Genomic DNA, 20,913 nt, shown 5'->3' with positions numbered 1-20,913 from the left:
CAAACTCAAGGTGGATCAGCATGTATAATAAATAGCTTATTTAATGTACAGTTGTTATTGATTTAGAATAGGTAGAAAAAAATGTTTATAAATATATTTACACAACGCCCTAGCGCGGCTTTGATTAGTCAACTAGAAGTTCACTTGTGAAAGGAAAGCAATCAAGAAAATAATATAACTTTGATGAAGTTTGCGGAGTTTTCAGAAAACTTTTAAATTATGTTAAGGGTAGCGGGGTTATCAGAGTAACCAAATAAAGTTTTAAGATTGGATTTGACCGAATAATGTATGATTCATATCATGAAAAAGTTTTATATTCCGTCAATAGTACCAAGAATGGTTGCACATGAAATCGAAGCGAAGCTTTAAATTAGTTAATGGTAGATATTTATTTATTGCAACATGACAAGCGTTAGTCTAATGCGTTACAATGGGGTAAACACAAGCAACAACTTCTGAGTAGTGAGACATCTAAAGGTGACATATGTTTTATTAATTGTATACTATTACTACACACACAATTAATAAATGATTTATATGCATGATTTAACTCAATTTTATTTTAATTATTCATCACAATATTCATCCGCGAGATGAAGAAAGTCTAGGAAAACCTAATTTATGATGATTAATCAGAATTATAATTATATAATAATCACGAATTCGTATTTTTATAAAATAGTAGAGCGATTACTATAAATTTTCGTTTATTGTAAAATGTTACCCCAAAGATACGATCGATGTAACTTATTTATTCTCATTAGAGTAGATGAAAAAGCAAACAAAGACATTCCAGAAAATATGTTCCATCAAACAGAATAAATGCGAGCATTGTTACATTTACGTTTCAGATTTATCCTGATAAAATATTGCGATTGGCAGATGTGCCATATATGTCTATAGGTTTCATCCGCTAGATAGGCGCTGACGTATATAAATAGATGCAGCCCCGGCTGGTGCCTAGGCAACGGGCTCTCCACAGGTTGCATTGGCTACGTGCGCAAAATCAATATAGCAAGAATTCCGGTGCAAGTGCACCACCACCACTACGCCCGTTTCGCCCGGGAACTGCGTAATAGTGCACAGCGCATCATAGTACTCGCGGGTAGATAGAGACAGATATCTATAACGATCGTAATAACTAACGACGGAAAATTGGAACGCAAAATTTACGGTACTAAAATTTAAAACTGTATACATTATTTACATATTATACATATATTAAAATTATCTTATAATTTTTAAACTTTTTTGTCAAGTCACATGATTACTCAAAAGTTTCATAGCAAATCTTTAGGAGACACATAAGTTTGTTTTATCATTGATTAATAGTCAGTAAAATAATAATCTAATTATATTTTAATTACACATTCTAAGATGCAGTAATATTATAATTATCTGAATTTTATGACGACTGCAATTAAATGATAACATTAATTAGTTTATATTGCATATTTTAATTAATGCATGTTTTTCGCTACGAGTGATTTAAAACATGTTACACGTGTTATAGGTAGATAGAGACAGATAACGAATACGCAATTTGAATATACATCTTCGATTTAAATTCACCTAATCAATACTCTTATAAATTATTGTTAATACTGTCGAAGCTTTCAGGAACAAATCAGCTTCTTTTCTTTGGTATTCAACAACCACAATGGTACCCGGAGAATAAAATATGGCAATCGTTTTTTATTCATAAATCTCCAGACAAAGGGGTTTCAGTCCCCGACCCAGATTACCAGGGAACGGTTGCGCCACGTCAATTTCATCGGTCGTGATCGAACGGGGCGGCAGACAGGACCCGCCCTTCTGATTACACCCCGCCCATTGGGGAAGCTGGAAATGGGCGGATACAGTTTTTCAAAGCTACCCTTTGCCACACACACACACCGGCGTATATTATATAATACACGGCAAGATTCATATTCCACCGAGACCAGGAACGTAATTGAGGGGGGAGGCAGGTGATAGCATTTGCACCCCCTTGAATTTGTCCAGAAAAATGCATGTCATTAAATGAAATACTATGAATTTTAATGAAATCAAAATATTAAAAAAAAAACTACCACTGATTGTTCAACTCACCCCCCCCCCCTCTTCATGTAAAAAGCTAAACCAGAAATTTTCGGGCTATCCCTAAAAAACAATCTCGAATCTATACCGAAAATATTATGTAATTTCAGTGAAATCATATTGGAATACATTTTCACCGGTAGATATATATTTTAATCAGTGGAAATATAATTGATTTGGCAGGTTCTAGTAAAATTATATGATTTTGATTTTTCCATACGTAGTAATATATACAGTGCATTTGTATTTATCGCTAAAGTTATATTTTCACTAGTGAAGTCCAAATACATTTTCACCAGCAGATATATATTTCTAAAGCGAAAATATATTTTAACTAATAGGTGTTAATGAAATAATGTGCTCCTTTAAATGTTTATGAAATTCAATTTGACAGTTGCGAAACGTACGTTCGCTGTTTAAACTCAAACCTAACCTCATAAAAGTTCTAAGACTATAGATTTAGAACTTTCATTAGTCCAAAATACTCAACTCTCAGAAGAAAATAAGCGGAAGAATTACAAACAAACGTCACATCTCGCATATTGCTCTATGGTTTGTCTGCACTTGAATATTACACTATTTTAAAAATATGACAGCTATGACAGCTATATGAGACTATTGGTTAAAATATATTCAAAGCGAATTTTGGTCAATATGAGAGCGCAAAAACAATTATCACTTCTCAGAAGTAAAAAATTCACGTCAAAAGCAATAAAATCGTGTTTGCGCCGTTGCAGTGGGAACGCTCGTTACACCGCCGATACGATTTTATGGCTTTTGGCGTGAATTTTTGACCTCTGAGAAGTGATAATTGTTTTTGCGCCCTCCTATTGACCAAAATTCGATTCTATACTATATTAAAAGTTCGTAGTAATATCGGTAAAAATAACTATCATATTTTTAAAACGTAAGTGCAGATCAACAATGAAGCAATATGTGAGATGTGACATATGTCTGACTTTTCCCGTTTATTTTCCATTGAGAGATGAGTTGGTTTAGTTTGTATTTTTGACTTGATCTAATGAAAGTTGGGTTTGGTTAATTCATGTATGTCAGGTTTGGGTTTGAACAGCAAATGTACGTTTCGCAACTGTCAAATTGAGTTTCATAGACATTTTAGAGTAGCATATTATTTTACTCTCTCACTCACTATCGTCACTTAACACGCGAGCGAGCGAAATGGAATGTATTTAATATACCAGCAAAATATTTTAAGATCTGAAAATGATTCTACTGTAAATTACTTTTGCACGAAATAATATAGAGAGAAATACGTGTATTAAATATATACTAAAAACATAATAATTAATTAAAAACAATAATTAGGGCACGCAGTAATAAAATTTTCGTTTTTTCGCAAATATTTCATTTTAATTATTAAGCGCAGCGATTATTTAGCTTTATAGCAAAAAATATATTTTTAATATCAATAATGTATTGAGCGATTTTCTTATCATAAATCATGTTCTTAAGTGTGACGTTTAGTAACAGTTGCGTATGAAACTAACCAGGAAATGTATTACAGCGAAAAGTTTGTCACTTGCATGCGAAGGTTTCTATTTTGTATCTAAATTTAGAAACGAGAGACTGCCAGAGGCTAAGTGGTTCATCCTCGGTTGCCTCAAAAGTCGAGATACATCCACATATGTATGCAATCAGGTTGAGAGTCTCCAAGTATTCATCATCATAATCGTGGATTTTATTTTTAATTAGAGCAAAATATTTATCTACTGAAAAGCTCGAAACTCTGGATTATCTCTATTACATAATGCGTACACGGAAAAGTCTCTCCTGTGGATCTTATCGAATCAAAGTTTAACAAACAAGTAATGCTCTTGGGCATCTCAACAAAGTTTGAACTACTTCATTGTTAGCACGAGAATTATGTTGTGATCAATAAGGAATTTATATATAAATAACAATTTAAAAAAAGTAAATAGATATGAAGGATAAGACATGAAGGCCGCCCTAAAACTGTTGACACCGGAAGCAATCGCTAAAGACTAAATGAATAACAGAAAGATAAGGTCTATCTAAAACTAAAGTCATTGCTTAACCATCAGAACAAATAGCTATTACGCATTTAAGAGCAAATCACTTCAATTTGGCACGTGCTGCAAGTTCAAGGATTTGCGTACTGTATCATGTATAAAAGAACCATGAGCATAAAAACTTCGCAAACAGTCGCCATTCATTGCATAAATAGATACGTGTCAAATAGCATCATTTGAAATCTGAGGGGAGTATGATTCAAAAGAGTGCCTCACCTCTTGTTCGAAGTCCCTGTGGGGGTTCTGCTGCAGATGTGGTCTCATGAAGTTCTTTCTGGAGTAGAAAACGTTGTCGACTTGAGTGTGCCCGGCCACCTCGGCCGCCAGTTCCATCATCGCCCTCAAGCACTGCAACGGCGTAGTGGTGCCGCAGGTCTTCAGGATCCATCTTCTGGAAGACACGAACATGCTGCTCTCGCTGAAAAGAAAAAAAAAGTTCATATATGCGTTTGAGAACAGTCTGTCTTGGAGAATCAGGAACGTCTTTATGTAATAGACTCTGAATTTAGAACTGCTCTTGCGAGATGATGACAAGAACGAGACCGGTTTTACATAATCATGGACGTGTCTTTTTAAATCATGAAAAATAGACACGTTTAGAAATTTCACGCTGAGCGGAATTGTTTTGCGAATAAATAAAGTGATTGTTTTTATATACTCACTCAATTTGCAATAGTGGAGCGTGGAATTGCGTTACAATTTAATATACTATAAATACTTGATTTATTCATGAGCACGTGTTATTATAATAGTTCATGATTATTTTGGCTGAAGTGCATATTATATACTGGAAGTTAGCCATTTTATTGCATATGCATAGAATTTCCATGGAAAGATTCAAACTGATTTTATTTTTGGCGATATAGAACATCAGAATGGAAGCTGCAAAACAAAAAAAATGTTCAATGGGTTGACTCGGGCGATAAAAAACGTCATCCGATTTTAATTTGTAAATATCAGCTTAATATTATATGCTTATACATGAGGTCTGATTAAAAATAATGAATAATAAAACTAAAGAGCAAATGCTCGACTTCGTTATGCGGAGCGCGTCTTCGACAATTTATTAGCGAATCGCTACATTCTAGCATCTCAAATGTGGCTCTATTGTCTAGAATTCCAGCGAAACGAAGTACTCATTGTTGATGGAGATAATTCAGAGAAAATTGATCGCCCTAAAGTCACGATTGCAACCCTTATTCTTGACTGTTGCAGGCATGATATAAAAGTTTTTTATATCATGCCTGCAGAAAGAATTTTGGTCAATAGGAAAGCGCAAAAACAATTATCACTTCTCAGAAGGCAAAAATTCACGTCAAAAGCAATAAAATCGTGTCGGCGCCGTCGCAGTGGGAACGCTCGGTAACGAGCGTTCCCACTGCGATGGCGACGACACGATTTTATTGCTTTTGGCGTGAATTTTTGACTTCTGAGAAGTGATAATTGTTTTTTGCGCTCTCCTATTGGGCAAGATTTGGTTTAGACGTTCCTAATTCGATTCTCACTTGTTGTAAGTCGTAATATAGTTACAAAAAATATTAATATGAACGCTAGATATCCGAGCATTTCCACTGCGATTGGAGGGACGTCATTGGGGTGTGAGGGGGGGGGTATTTGTTTGAAAAGTAAAATATTTCATTGAGCTATCAATGATATACAGCAATGATTATATTTCGTTACCGAGCGTTCCCACTGCAACGGTCATAAAAGTCCGAACGGACTTAAAGTTAAAACTTTTCATCTTAACAGGTTGTGAGGTCTAGAAACTTCGCAATCAGCTTTTATGGACCCTAGTGCTGAAATTTGTTATAGGCTGCAGAAAGATTCGATTGGCTATTGTGATTCTGGCTATTGTCACGTACGGTCCGCACTTATTGACTTCATAAAATAATAATTTGATTTATAGTGCTCCTAATATATGAAAGCTTTTGAAAGTTATCTCCTTTAGATTTGAAGATGTGGATTCATAATTTTATTAGAAAAATAATTGACAATTATTAAATGCTTTCTCTGTAATTATCGTTGGACAAGAGATCATGGAACTTTAAACTATTTTGCAGTTATAACTTGACCTAATAATTGCGTCGCTTATACCTGATATTGGTCTGAGTTATCAATGAAAGTGATATTTAATAAGGTGAAAATTTAAAAAAATAGAATAAGAATATAATAAAACATTTTAATACACGAAAATTGTTAATATGTTAAATTTTCTCCGCGGACAACCAGTGGTCTGGTCCACGGACCACCGGTTTGCAACTACTGCTCTAAAGCTCGCAGTCAAAACTAACAGAGCAATGACAGGTTATCGATAAACCTGAGCAACTTTAAAAAGTACTTTATTAAATAGACGATACGCAGAGAATGTAATGACATGTATTCCAACGCTCATAGCAAAAAGGCATTAGGATACAAATACGGATACGACCGGTACTTCCTCTTGTAGAGATATTTCCGATTTAAAAAAATTCTCTTTAACAACATGGAGTACTTTGCTTCACTCAGATTTCAGATAATGAGGACGCTATGAATTATGGCGTATTGTATAGAGCACGAATCGCCAATAAAATATTGAAGTGACACGCGCTCCGCATAACGAAGCCGAGCATCATCGACGCCTTATTGCAAACTTTAGCGATATGCATAGATAATCTTCATCCCTGCTCGAACGTCACTTTCAAGTCATCGACGGAAGTATTTTTTACTAAAAACACATCTGCCTAAAATGTAAGAAAATTCCGCCGAGCAAGGGGATCTAGAAAATGTGATAACATGACACTTAACGATGCTCAAAGGTAGTCAATTGTCGATTAAACACTTCCATAGTGACTTCAAATCTTTCTGTAAAGAGTTAATTCGAGTTTGCGCGAGTACTCTGAAACCCTTTCAGGCTATCAACATATGTCGTTAATATAAAACCAAAGGAGCAGAGGACCCATATTGGATCCTATCGATTATCATACCTCACATATTGACGGCGGCAAAAAATGGAAAAATATTGGATATATACAGCTATGTTAGTTCTGATGAGTCTGTAAATTTTTTTGTCTATCAAATCAGAATTTATTAGCGTCAAACACTAATGTTAAAGAGATGAAGGGACACAATTTTAACCAAGCCAACAAAGCTAAAAGTATGCATATTTACTAAACGTATTTACATAACCCGCTTGGAAATAGCCACAAGAGTGAAAAAAATGAAAAACAAAAATAAAATCGCTCGATACATTCACCTACCGAGCGTTCCAATTCAGAACTATTTATACATAAGCAATAGAGATAAAGCGTAAACAATGCGTTATGTGTTTTTGTTTAGAATTGAGCTGAGGTGACCGCTCTCGCTTCTTTGCAATTTAATGACTCATTCGATACAAAAATTGTCTAGAGCTTCCGACACTCTTCCACCATCGATCTTAATCGCGACATTGCTGTAACGCTATCATCAATAAATAAATCAGACAACAGCTGCGTTTCCACCGTCGCTATTATTTTATAAGCTTGCATTTCTGATCTTTAGAAGGCAATAACCGTTTATTTTATATTAGTCACTACTATTTATTTTCGTATTTACGCAATGCGTTGCGTAACTAACCGCAGCAAAGCACGGCCAAGGTCGTGCGTTAACGCACGCTGGACTGCAAATCTTTCATAGTGTAAATTTCACTGCCATTTCGGCGAAGGAGGTGAAGGTCGGTTAATGCATCATCGACATGCGACTCTTTGCCAGCTTCATTTTTCACGCTCATCTCCCGCGTCGAGACACATTTTATCAATCCATTTATATTATACGCTTAGTGTGATTTATTTTTAGTCGCGTGCACATTGTGTAGATAAAAGTGTATTAAATCACAACTCCTCTTTTCGCCAATCAATCGTCACGTTGGCAGCGCCGACGCGCTGACCACATTTATTTGGCCATTACATATCGATTTTCGGGCAGCTGCCAGAGAGAAAAACAAACAACCTAATGGTTTAGTCTCTCTCCCCAATTCCCTTTTGACGATTGACCTTCTTCGTCCCGACGGAGCGGCGACAGACCGGTTCGCAAATTTTTCAAGGTCGGCGAAAATACGACCAAAAACGGGCGCCGCCATTGCGCAATTGAATTCGAGAAGAGAAATTCAGATATCAAATGAAATTAATAATGAACATTTTTTAGACTCATTTGCTCTAATAATGCCATGCAGTTAAATTTAAACTCAAACTAGGAAGACGTCGAGCGTGTTTCACAATATCTTAAAAATACTTATTTGAACACGTGGTGTAATTGCGACATAAGAAACTTACATAATAAATAAGAGATTCTCATGTGTTACATTAGTAATATCAGAAAGTAAAATCGGTACATATCAACTTCATTAATAAAAATATAAGTAATCAATTGCAGATTTTAATAAACGGCTACATTATCTTATTTGTAAATACAGCTAAATACCTTGGCATGACTCTGGACACCAAACTGCGGTGGAAGGAACATATAAAAAAGAAGAATATAGAAAGCAATATTGGCTTATGGAAAGAAATTCCCAATTATCAATATACAATTAAATCCTGAAACCGGTTTGGAAACAAGGCTCCAACAGCACGTCAACATCGAGGCAGCAAGATCCTCAATATGGATAACTTGAAAAGACGGCTGAAAAGGACTAAGTCGCTTCGAACTGTTCTAGTTATCATTATTGGAACTCATTTACAATTAGTAATTGTATAGTGTAGAACAGAACACGTTTGGATGCCAATGGGTAAACATAGTGCATAAAACATAATTTATTAAATATAGAGTTAAATTAATTGTTGGTCATTAAAGATCACTTTTATTATTTAAAAAAAATATGGATAGTGCTCCTACTCATCAGGGACGTCATTTGGGAGGGGGGTAGATGAAAGCATTTGTTCCCCTTGAAAAATGCATTTATAGTTAATTAATACTTTTTTGTATTAGTATATTTTATTTTACACTTTTCTATTATTCTTTTTTATATATATTATTCGGCTTTTGTGGATTTTTTAAATATTAATTCAGAAGCTTTTAATATTTTTTTATAAAATTAATGTTCATTTATTTCGTACTTTTTAATTCATTTGTATTATTTTCTATAGAAATCTTTTACATAAAATCAAATTTTAAAAAGTATTATATAAATATAATGTTTTTTATTTATTATTTTATTAACAGTGAAAGATCGACCGCCGAATATGTACGGCGATACCACTCAAATCGTATTATTAAAAAAATTACCAACAATTGCCCCCTCCTCAAAAATCTGAAATGACTAAACCAGAAATTCCTAGGATTCCTCAAATAAAATATAAAAAAACAATCAAGATTATTTTTTTTAAATATATAATTTCAGTGAAATCATATCGGGATACATTTTAACAGATAGATATACACTTTCACTAGTTAAAATATAATAATCTAGCAGGTGCTTGTAAAATTATATGATTTCAACTTTTCCATATGTAGTAATATATAATAATTATATGTACATACATTTACATACTAATCATTAATTATTTACATGCGATGTATAAATTTTACAGTGAATATGTATTTTTCACTTATAAAGTTTGTAAAGTGTAAATAGAGGTTCCACTGTATTAATAATATATATTATACGCAGAAGAGAAAGCAATTACGCAGTTGAGTAATGCTGCTTGCATTAAAAATAAATCATATAATTTCATGCAGTCGCAAAATCACGGTTGTCTATGTTTTTTAGCCAACCACGTTTACACAAATTCAGATATAAAATTCATTACCATACTATCGACCCTGAGAGCTAACCGATATCTGGTCATCCTTCGACATAACCTACCGACGAACTATGATGATGTAATACACCTAAGAGATGAAGTATATCTTGGATTTATTTTCTTGGCTCATAACTATGTAAAAAATATTATGTACAATATTGTATGATTTCGGGTCAAACCATTACCCCTAGCGGGTAGAAATCGTACAATCTAGAATTCAATATACCCGCGCAACGCTATATTTAGACTAAATAGCCCTGCCCTATATTGCAATTTTACATTGAATATATTTTGTATTTGAGTTATCAAACTTAAACTAGGATATGCATGAATATACTGTAAAACCTATCATAACGAGTAGTTATTAAATGCATCATGTTTTAATTTAGTTAAGACTCAAGAAAATAAAAATTATATTAACCAACGATTTAAAAAATGTTACGGGAGTTATTACAAATCAATTATAATATCGATTAGGGATTTGTTTCAAAATACTATTGTTTATGAGGCGATCTAATTATATGTATATTTTTCAGTCATCATTAACCTGTTCACCGCCACGCGTATGTATACATACATGCGTTGCTTTGTCGGGCCCTCGGCGCCAAGCGCATGTATAAATGCGAAAAAAAATCTTAGAATAAAACAACTTGTACACTTGAGCAACACTCTCAGTATACACGAGTGACTAGTGCCGCTCTAAAATCCATGGTCTTTTATGTCGCCTTATAGAATCTTAATCAGCCGTATCTACTCTGACCGAAATTCGCAGAATTCGTTCATTGAACGAAATGAAAGGTCCACCATTTATTATCGTTTAACACATCTCAAAAAACACGTGTGTCATTTTTGTGAAGTTCGTGTAAAATTATTGTATTTTTAATTTCAAGACGCAAAGATTTTAATATCAATCAGTTTAATAATTTGATGGCGGTTAATTTATTTTTAGCTATTTAATTTGTATGCAAATCTGCACAAAACAAATGTCGATACGGATCTGATCTTTATGTATAATATATTAAATTGATTCCAAACATTATTATCTTATGTCTGATATTAATCATTTGATGTCAAGAAAAATTATTTATATCATGAATGAATTACATTTTTTTACCCATAACAAATATTCCATTGAGTTTAAATGTCGCTTTGGTAATACGGGCCGGTTACGGCTCGTGTGCCGTATGTTTTATTATTAGTTTTTCTTTATTTAATATACTAGACTACTTTTCCTTATTGAATATATAAACACCAACATGTACAGTGTGTAATGTATTAAAACTTCACGTTACATATTGCTGTAAATATTCGTTATCTGACAAATGTAAATATTTACCCGTATCTCACCGAGTTATGTTGTATAAACAACGCGTTACATGATACATCATATTTGCAATACGTTATGAATGTTATGATAAGATTGAAATGATTCGAGTAATGTCACCGGTGTGTCACGTGTAAGATATATTGAATTCGACACACATCGAGTAATTAAAAACGATTTTAATCAGTGCGTGTTTTCGTCGCCTAATATGAAATTAATGCTTTTCTCGTGTTCAATTTTATGTCACAATGCAACATATCTCTATCGTTCAATACGATGTTTTTAAAAACTTTCAGGACCGTTTTCATTTCACTAACATTATTAAACATATTATCTACACAACAATGCTCTAAAAATCTGGGGCTATCCGATTTTGTTATTTTTGCCATTATCATGTTGCAAAATATCATGTTACGATTCACTATAGCAGGTATTTTTATTTTTAATTAATGATGCAATTCGATACAAGCGTTCACAGTAATCCTCTGTCATTATCTCGCCTTGTTTGCGCAATTCAATATCAATTAAATCGTGAATGTTCCATCAGACATTATTGAAATAACGCTTTTATGATTTTCATCCCCAGTTACATGATAAAAAAAATCGTATTTGTTTCCCGTGCAGCCAAAGTTTCACACATGTGTACTATTGATGTGTACAGTACCAATATCTTATATTTCCAAACCTTCCAGATTTTTTAACGCATCTTTGGACACTCGATTATGAGAAATCAATCTTGTTACTATTTTTTTGAATAAATTTTCATAGATTTTTCGATATTTATAAACAAGTTTAGGTGTTTCACTTTGAAATTTGTCTCTAACTTGTTTGTTTCTGTGTGTTTTTAAACTTTTTATTTTACAACCAAGAATATAGCAAATTAGGTACAAAATATATTATTACTAAAAATACATACAAGTTGCAAGAGTGATTTGTCGATCGAAACAAAACGGAGATATATAGCTATGCTAATCACACAGCCAAAATACAGCCTTATCTAGCTCACCTTGACCGTCATCTAGAAACGAGCGATGCTAATGGATGGGAAGCGAATTTCGCGGGGTGATCGATCCGCTTAGAAACACGCCATCGTACATGCAAGCCGCTATTTACAAAACATTCTTCATTATTTATAGTGGCGCTATATATAGCAAGTGTCGCTCGATAGTGCACGCGCACAAATCATGCGATGTGTTCGAATTATACTGATTTTTTTCTAGTCAATACGACCGATTCGTGGATATACGCTCGAGTTCTTGACATTGGAACCCGGAACGGAATCTGCCTGTTTGGCATTGGGAGTGGAAGTCGAAGTGTGACTGACGGTTTTGCCAACCGTGTTAGATTATATTTATATATATACATTTATATAGTATTTTTCTCAGACTGTAGAATATATACTATATATTCAATAGTATATATATATACCATAAGCTCATGCAAGGTCGCGCCGAAATCTTCACTACTGTTTTGTAATGTAAATTAAGTTCTAGCATGTTGTACATGCACGTCTACATTTTGCATAAGGACATGTTAAAATGATGAAATCGTCTGATTTAAAACCTCGTATACTGATTGACATTGCATAAATGTGTTATAGTATAGTATAGTAGAAGAAAGTTGTAATCATGTTCTCAAGTTAAATGCTTGTTCATAAGAAGCAGTATTGTCTAGCATTTTCATACATACATAGATTGGAAGGTGGTTCTTCAGAAAGAGTAGACAATTAAAACCTCACACAACCTACATTTTTTTTCTTAAAATCTCCATATAATTAGGTTTAAGATATCTGATATATTTTTGTGTTTGATAAAAGCAATGATAAAAGTACATTTACAATGGCAGTAATATTGTATGTCAGCCCTTTGTCATACTTTCAGTATGACAAAGGACTGCAACATACTTATACTGATGAAGAGAAATTCTGCTTAATGTATGATTTAGTATAAAAACATAATAGGGACTATTTGAAAAATAACTGTTTTTATTTGTATACTGTATTTTGCAGGTCAGAATTTTAATACGGTTGTGATTAGAATTTATATTACATTAATCAGGTTTTTTTATTGAAAGGTCAGAATAATTATTAGATGATCAGAATAATTTTAATACGGTTGTGGTCAGAATTTATATTAAATGGGTTACATTTTTTTTTATTAATAGTCAAATTATAAGCGGCCAGAATAAATAAGGAAAAAATTATGTGCGAAAATATGTTGCATATCTCAGCTGACAGCTACCTAGACATTTGGATCTACATTTTTTTAGATAATTTAGCTACAATTACGCATTAAATATGTATTAAACTATGTGTGACGGATATAGTTGGCAATCTTGAACGTATGCTACGCATAAGACACAGACACACAAAAGCTAATATCAAATGTCTGTTTCCACCCTAAATTATCGCATTAGACGGGCGGATAAGAACTGAAGAGCGATAGATTCACTTCAGTCAGAACTGGACACACTATGGAATTACTACTTTGTTTCCGATTCGGAATTTACGAGAGTTACCCAAGCCAAACGAATCAAAATAGAAGCCAGAGTAAAGTAGCCGCTTTCAATTTGACTTATCTGGTCCAGCCAAGCAGTCATTCCGAATCTCCAAGAGCTCATCCCAAACTTAGGAACAACGCCAATTACACAAACTTGACGATTATATTTCAAACTATTGCGATTTAAAAATACAGCACAGAACTATCATATTTAAAAAAAAAGTATTTTTAAATTTAAAATCTGTAAAACAATCTGTAAAATGGTTTTGCTTAATAAAATATTAGAAATCGGCAAACTGTTTATAAGCGTTCGTATTAAGATTTTTTATAACAATATTACAACTTACAATAAGTAAGAATCAAATGAAGCACATCTAAACCGAATTTTGCCCAATAGGAGAGCGCAAAAAACAATTATCCCTTCTCAGAAGGCAAAAATTCACGCCAAAAGCAATAAAATCTTGCCGGCGCCGTCGCAGTGGGAACGCTCGGTAACGAGCGTTCCCACTGCGACGGCGCCGACACGATTTTATTGCTTTTGACGTGAATTTTTGCCTTCTGAGAAGTGATAATTGTTTTTGCGCTCTCCTATTGACCAAAATTCGGTTTGAATATACTTTGATCAGCCCTCTTATATTAGAAGTACATAGTAATATCGGTAAGGATAGCTATCATATTTTTAAAACATAGTGTAATATCGAAATGCAGACAAACTATGGAGCAATATGTGAAATGCGATATATATCTGTACTTTTTTTGTTTATTTCTCTGAGAGATAAGTTATTGACCTAATAAAATTCTAAAACTATAATTAGTTTTAGAACTTTCATTAGGTTAGGTTTGGGTTTGAACAGCAAATGAACGTTTCGTAACTGTCAAATTGAGCTTCATAGACATTTAGGAGAAGCATATCAATTGAATTATATTTTCGCTAGTAGAAAATATATCTATTGGTAAAAATGTATTTGGAATTTATTAGTGAAATAACATTTAATAACAACAAAAAATAACATTTATACATCGGATGTAAATAAATGAAAAGTATTTAAATATATATATTACTGCATATAGAAAAGTTGAAATCATATAATTTTACTAGCACCTGTTAGATAATTTATATTTTCACTTGTAAAAATATATATCTACTGGTGAAAATGTATTTCGATATGATTTTACTGAAATGACATAACTTATATCTGAAATACATCAGTACATACATCTCAAACAGCTGTAGTTTAGTTGAGATTCATTATTTAAGGTCGATTTTTACTTCTTTTATAAATTGATTTGCGCTACTGGAATAGGTAAGACAAGACTAAATATATTGTAAATAGGCAAGTAATGAAATTACTTTTTTTTATAAATATATCCCTGCTATGCTTTTTTTCTTAAGTCGGGCCGTGAGAATTTGCCCCCCCCCCCCCTCGGCAGGCCTGTATACAATAGTGTACATACAGATATACATTAAATTGTATACACAAAATATAAAATTCTCGCTGTGCAGTCTAATATATATATATAAAAAAAATGTTGCATGGATATATTAATATCAATCTTAAACCAGGAATAAAAAATATTTTTATATGATATAAATAATAGAAAACAAGTAGAGAAGAGGAGAAAAAATACAAATATACTAGTCATTAGAGAAGATAAAAATATGTTCCTTAAAAATAAAACGATAAAGTTGTTCGCTACGCAGCCTAGTACATGTGTACATACATTTTCTTTTAAAAAAATAAGCAATTATAAAATTTTTCATACGCAATGTATCATGAGACTTCTTTAGTTCGTTTCTCAATCTCAATTCCTTGGGATCACATGAGAATTTATGAATGTATTTTATCAGCTGTTTAAGAAACATACTAAGGAATACGTATTAAAAATATATATATTGAGGGTTTGGAAGCTCTGGAGCCATGTGTGTATGCAGAAAATCCGCAATAGGATCGATCATCAAACTCGCGAAAACGCAGGAGCCGACGGACGATCAATACGGACGTGGTTGTAGATGGCGCAAACGCGCGCCTCAACCCCCATCTCTTACAGCCTTCTCGAGTCCTTGGCGACCTTGACCTTCGTCAAGCTGTGGCGCCTAGACCTCGGTGACGTAGCCGCCGGCGTTTCTCAAGCCTCCCCCTTTGCCCAAAGTTACCGAGGGTTGACGCGATGAAAGTTACCAGCCCTCTTGTCTACTGGAAACGAGATGTGGCAAAAGAAGGGGAAACAACAACAAAAACAACTCAGATCAACAAGCATATTTTAAATATTGTAGAACACACTGATCATATGTTTATAAACATGCTATTTGATACAACGTACTACTTGAAAGTTCTATTTCAAAAAGAAAAAGTAAAATTACATTTTTTTTAGATAAAAATTCAGCATAAAAATTGACATGTCTGATATTGATTCTATACCATGGAATTCATTCTACGATCTTCAAAATTATTAAATTATACAAAATTAGATTACTATATATAGCACTCGTTATAAGTCAATTGGAATATAATTATCCTACCTGGTCATCAAATTATTACATGTATCGATAATTACTACAAGATATTTGTTATCAACAGTCAATGCACAATAACATCGTTAAACGCTCGATCAAGATGCTCACATTTTTTCCCAGTAATTAGTCTGTCACCCTGAGGGGCAGTATCGGTATTTGTAAGTACGCAATACAGTATTGATTATATCTCAAGGTAAGATTTTTATCTTATCGCCCCTTTCACTATTGTTATTTACTCTTTGTGTATACTTTAATTTTAATTATTTATAAAATAAATAATACTTTTATATTTACTTAAAATGTGAGTAAGTCAAATTATGTGTATTGTGTCTTGAAAAAACGAGCACAAAATAAATTCATTAAATATATTAATTATTCCACTTGTTAAATATATTAATTATTCCACAATTAATGTAAAATAATTTTTATATAATTACAACTACCGTATGAATTCCACTTTTCCGATATTACACCGGCTTGGTCTGTTAAATATTTTTAGAAATAATAACTTCTCCAGTTTAAGGTAAGCATATATGTACATATTTACTTTTCTTAGATAAATATTAAAATAAAATGTAATTTTATATTTTTGTTGTTATTGTGAAGAAGTCTACTAATAATGCGTTAAATTAATAAATCAACAAATAAATATGGTGACGCTTATCTGCTGCGAGTTTATAGGTCAATATTTATGTAGGTACAATGATAAGCGAAAAACTGTCTTGCAAAAAGTTCATATAAATGAGATAACGCATAATGTCATAAAAACTTATGCTACATTGAGCTCGACGATTTTTTAAAATACGAAATAATGGTCTGCCAAAAAAGCAGATACGCTGAGAGCCAAATAATCGCTTTAGATACTTAGAGATATGCCATTGTTTCATTCTCAGAAACAAAAAGTTAAGTAGATTTTAAGGGTACCAAGAAAAAAGAACGTTTTTTAATGAAAAGTATTTTTCCAATAACAAATTTACTCTACATCGACAGATACAACCTTCTTCCATCGATCAGGCAAGTTTTTAATCCCACATCTGTAAGAAATGTTTTAACTTCACTAGCACTGTTCAATTTTTTACCATTTAAATTATGTTGTAGAGACTTAAATAAATGGTAATCTGATGGTGCTATATAGGGAGAATATGGATGGTGAGCAACAGTTTTCGCGTGATTTTTGCAGTATGAGGCAGGCGCGTCGCCTTGTTCTCGTCGCTTAGTGCGTGTGGAATAGCTTTAACACAAATGAATTTGATTGTTGTAGTTGCCAACTTTTTTTTTTGTGAAATTCATACAGCTTAAGAATTGCGTAAAAACACCTTACTCGGAACGAAATTTTGTTATGATCGTAACGTACTCTCCAGATGTTAATCCAAATACTACAGAAAGAATGACATGCGATCCGAAGTCAATATAAAAACGTCATTTATTTTAGGTACCCCTAATATTTATTGTATATGTAAAGCTATGTATATATTAGCTCAGTGTGTTACAACAGGGTAAACACAATCAACAACTATATATTATACATATATAATATAAGGCAGAAGATAATGATACCAAAGTATTCAATAAGAAATAAAGATGTACATACAGTGGCGTAGCTAGGGTATGTGCCGCCCGGGGCAATCTTTAAAATTTCTGCCCCCCCCCCATACATTTTTTTTGCAGTGTCATAAAATCAGCATTTCTTAGAATAATAAATTGCATATTATTAAGTTCTTGCTATTCGTAGATTAACCTAAATTTTAGTTTATTCAGGGTTAAGAACCACACTAGACGATTCCATTGCGATTATGCCGCCCCCAAGCAAGTGCCGCCCGGGGCGGCCCGCCCCCTCCGCCCCACCATAGCTACGCCACTGTGTACATATATAGTTTTAATACTATAAAAAAAGATAATTTAAGGGTAGATAGGTATAAGAAAAGGAGTACGGCCAGGGGAAGATTCCAAGAAGTGTGGATTTGTATCATAGTGTTCCTAATATGATAAATGTGGAATAAAGATACACCTCCATACATTACTCAATAAATTATTTTTATTATTTTATTCTGTTTAGTGTATATACAATTAGCTATACTAGCTAAATAAATTAATACAATAAATAAATAACTACTAAATAAGTAGTGAGACAGAATTAATTAAATAGAATTCCATATGAACCTAAGTGGTTAATTAATTTCTATCATATCTGGAAGATCGGAATTAGTGATATTATTATAAATATAATTCTGATTAGTCATAACAGATTAGGATTAACTTGATTTTATTAATCGTTTTTTTGCCCCCTCATGGAAAAAGCTGAAATGACGTCCCTGGACCTGACACCACAAACGACTAACGAGTACAATCAAACTTGCACGATAAAGCGAGCAACATCAGCGATATTTATACACATTAGAACTATTATATTTATAAATATATTTAAATCTCTAAAGTAGGATGGAATAGTGTAGTCCGTAACGTCTCAGATTAGTAACTCTAAGGTTGCGGGTTCGAGCCCCGGCGGTGGCACTCGAATTTTTATTTATAAAAAATACGCTATTATAAAAAAACGTCTAAAAAAACATCTACTGGACATAAATTATATTACACATAATAATTTATAATTATTATTATAGATGTCACCGCGTTGTAACGCATTGGGCTTACGCCTGTCATGTTACAAAGGAAGGCTTAATACAAAAAAATGAGTAGCTTGTAAAACGATCGATGCAAAATTTTAAATTTAATTGGACAAATACAGCACGAACTAACCCTCAAAGTTGGCAGCTCTATTACGCTGCTGATAAATTCGGAGCCATCAAAATATGTGCAATATATTTGTATGCTGAAACTGTGATTTCCTGTTACGCTTCAAACTGATTCAATTCACAAATTATCATGCTTTTACCACGACGATAAATCACAAGGACAATCGTACAATAAGATTAATGCTTATTTTTTAATATCACGAGCAGATCATCCATACATATTTAGATCAGAGTGAAAAATATAGATATTTTTGATTGAGACAACACACGTTTTTCTAAATTGAAATAAAATAGATAATTCATTAATAACATATTTAACTAAAAATGATAGATAAACATACTTAAGGGTAATCATATCCAAATATAGATATTACAAGGGTCTGCTTGAATTTCCATTACCTTTGATGAGCCAATACAAATTCCACAAATTATTCATGCAGACATTTGACTGTATATCTAGTTCATTGATTAACTCATTTTTTGTTTGATTAGTTATGGATGTCTACATAGTTATGTTAGTTTAATAAAAACTTTTCCTATTATTTCATTTGATATTCATGTGTATTCTTGATCTTCTGAGAATCAATTAATTACTGAGTACGTTGGTATTTGTTATGAACGTGCGAATCAAAACAAGCGATAAGCGGCCAATTATCGTTAGTAAAACACATTGATAATAATATCCTAATTGCGAATTTCGCCGAGGCGCCCTTCGATAACCCCGCCGAGATCAAAATATGGTAGGGTACAAAGTCGGTTGGAAAATAACTGAAACGAAAAGCTAGCTCGAAACTAAGAACCAGAACTGGTAAGCGATGCAACAAGTACAGATTTGTTGCTCTCTGATCCAGAAAGCTTTGCACGTGGGAATTTTGCACATTACAGCGAGGGATGCTGCAATGTGCAAGTTTTTGCATCGTCTCGTCCACATAAGAATAAATAAAAATCGAATTGCCAACGGAACCATTCGTAAACTTGCAGGCAAATATATTGTACAACACAATATAATATATATATATTGTGACTATTGATTGTGTTGACATTAATTAAATAAAATATAATATAATAAAACTCACCTCAGTACATAAGCATCGACTTGCTCGCTGTGTGTGAAAGAAATAATTTCACAGCGAACAATTTTGAGGAGATTCTCCCATTTGTGTCTGAAATGAAACAAAATATAAACATGAATATAAAACACAATAAGGAAATACAGATATAATAATAATAGAGCTGAGCGATAATTTTTTGCAACCTTATGAAAAAAATGGCAGTTCATGGTCAGTTATCCCTTGACGTCAATTAATTTTAACGAGGCCAAGATTGATAATAGTTTTAATATTAAATGGCTCGAAAAGAGATAAACGTTAAAACAATATTATTATACAATAGACAGCTAATTTAAAATCTGCCACATATTTATTAAGTAGTTAAAAAAGATATTCTCTTACTTATTTAATTAAAATAAAATTGTTTCTATACAATGTTTGTTTGTAAAAATATATCTTGATTACTGAAAGCAACTATCTTAATTATAAAACCGAGGGCAAAAGTTTGCTAAAGTTTATCTCAATTGTACTATATTTTCAACGCAAATAATCGTTACAAAGCAATAAAAATAAATGATACACAACAATTCGCCAAAAAATAAATAAACCAGGCTTTGGGTAATTCCATAGAGGAAAATTAATTCTTATAAATGTCAATAAAATGGTTTCAGAAACGTGATCAAAGCTTATTATAAAATATTTTTTATTATTATTATTAAATTTAAACTTTAATATAAAAAAACAGATTTATTTCTATTCATAAAAAATAAGCGAATAATGAAATAAAAATCGATTACGTCGGAAAATCTTACTAACACGTGTTCCAGTATAATTTATTTTATTATGTTGTTTTTTTGCATATATTCATTTAAATTATACAGATTTTTTCCC

The 20,913-nt window shown here is 32.7% G+C and overlaps 1 protein-coding gene across 2 annotated transcripts in view; it reads right to left on the bottom strand.

Moving 5' to 3' along the window:
- SamDC (S-adenosylmethionine decarboxylase) overlaps nucleotides 1-20,913 on the bottom strand; it is a 31,068-nt gene that overhangs the window by 5,207 nt on the left and 4,948 nt on the right. For both annotated transcript variants that reach the window (XM_088197707.1, XM_088197706.1), the window contains exons 2-3: nucleotides 20,050-20,136; nucleotides 4,347-4,548 (exon numbers count right to left, since the gene is read on the bottom strand). In XM_088197707.1, the coding sequence (XP_088053833.1) occupies nucleotides 4,347-4,548; nucleotides 20,050-20,136 (289 nt within the window). The remainder of the gene's footprint in view (nucleotides 1-4,346; nucleotides 4,549-20,049; nucleotides 20,137-20,913) is intronic.

The sequence above is a fragment of the Plectrocnemia conspersa genome, unplaced genomic scaffold, assembly GCF_051122295.1.
Source record: "Plectrocnemia conspersa isolate PC_06_02 unplaced genomic scaffold, ASM5112229v1 ptg000011l, whole genome shotgun sequence".
NCBI classification, from domain to species: Eukaryota; Metazoa; Arthropoda; class Insecta; order Trichoptera; family Polycentropodidae; genus Plectrocnemia; species Plectrocnemia conspersa.
The sequence above is the reverse complement of the archived record's forward strand: the minus strand, read 5'-3'. Positions and strand labels throughout refer to the sequence as shown.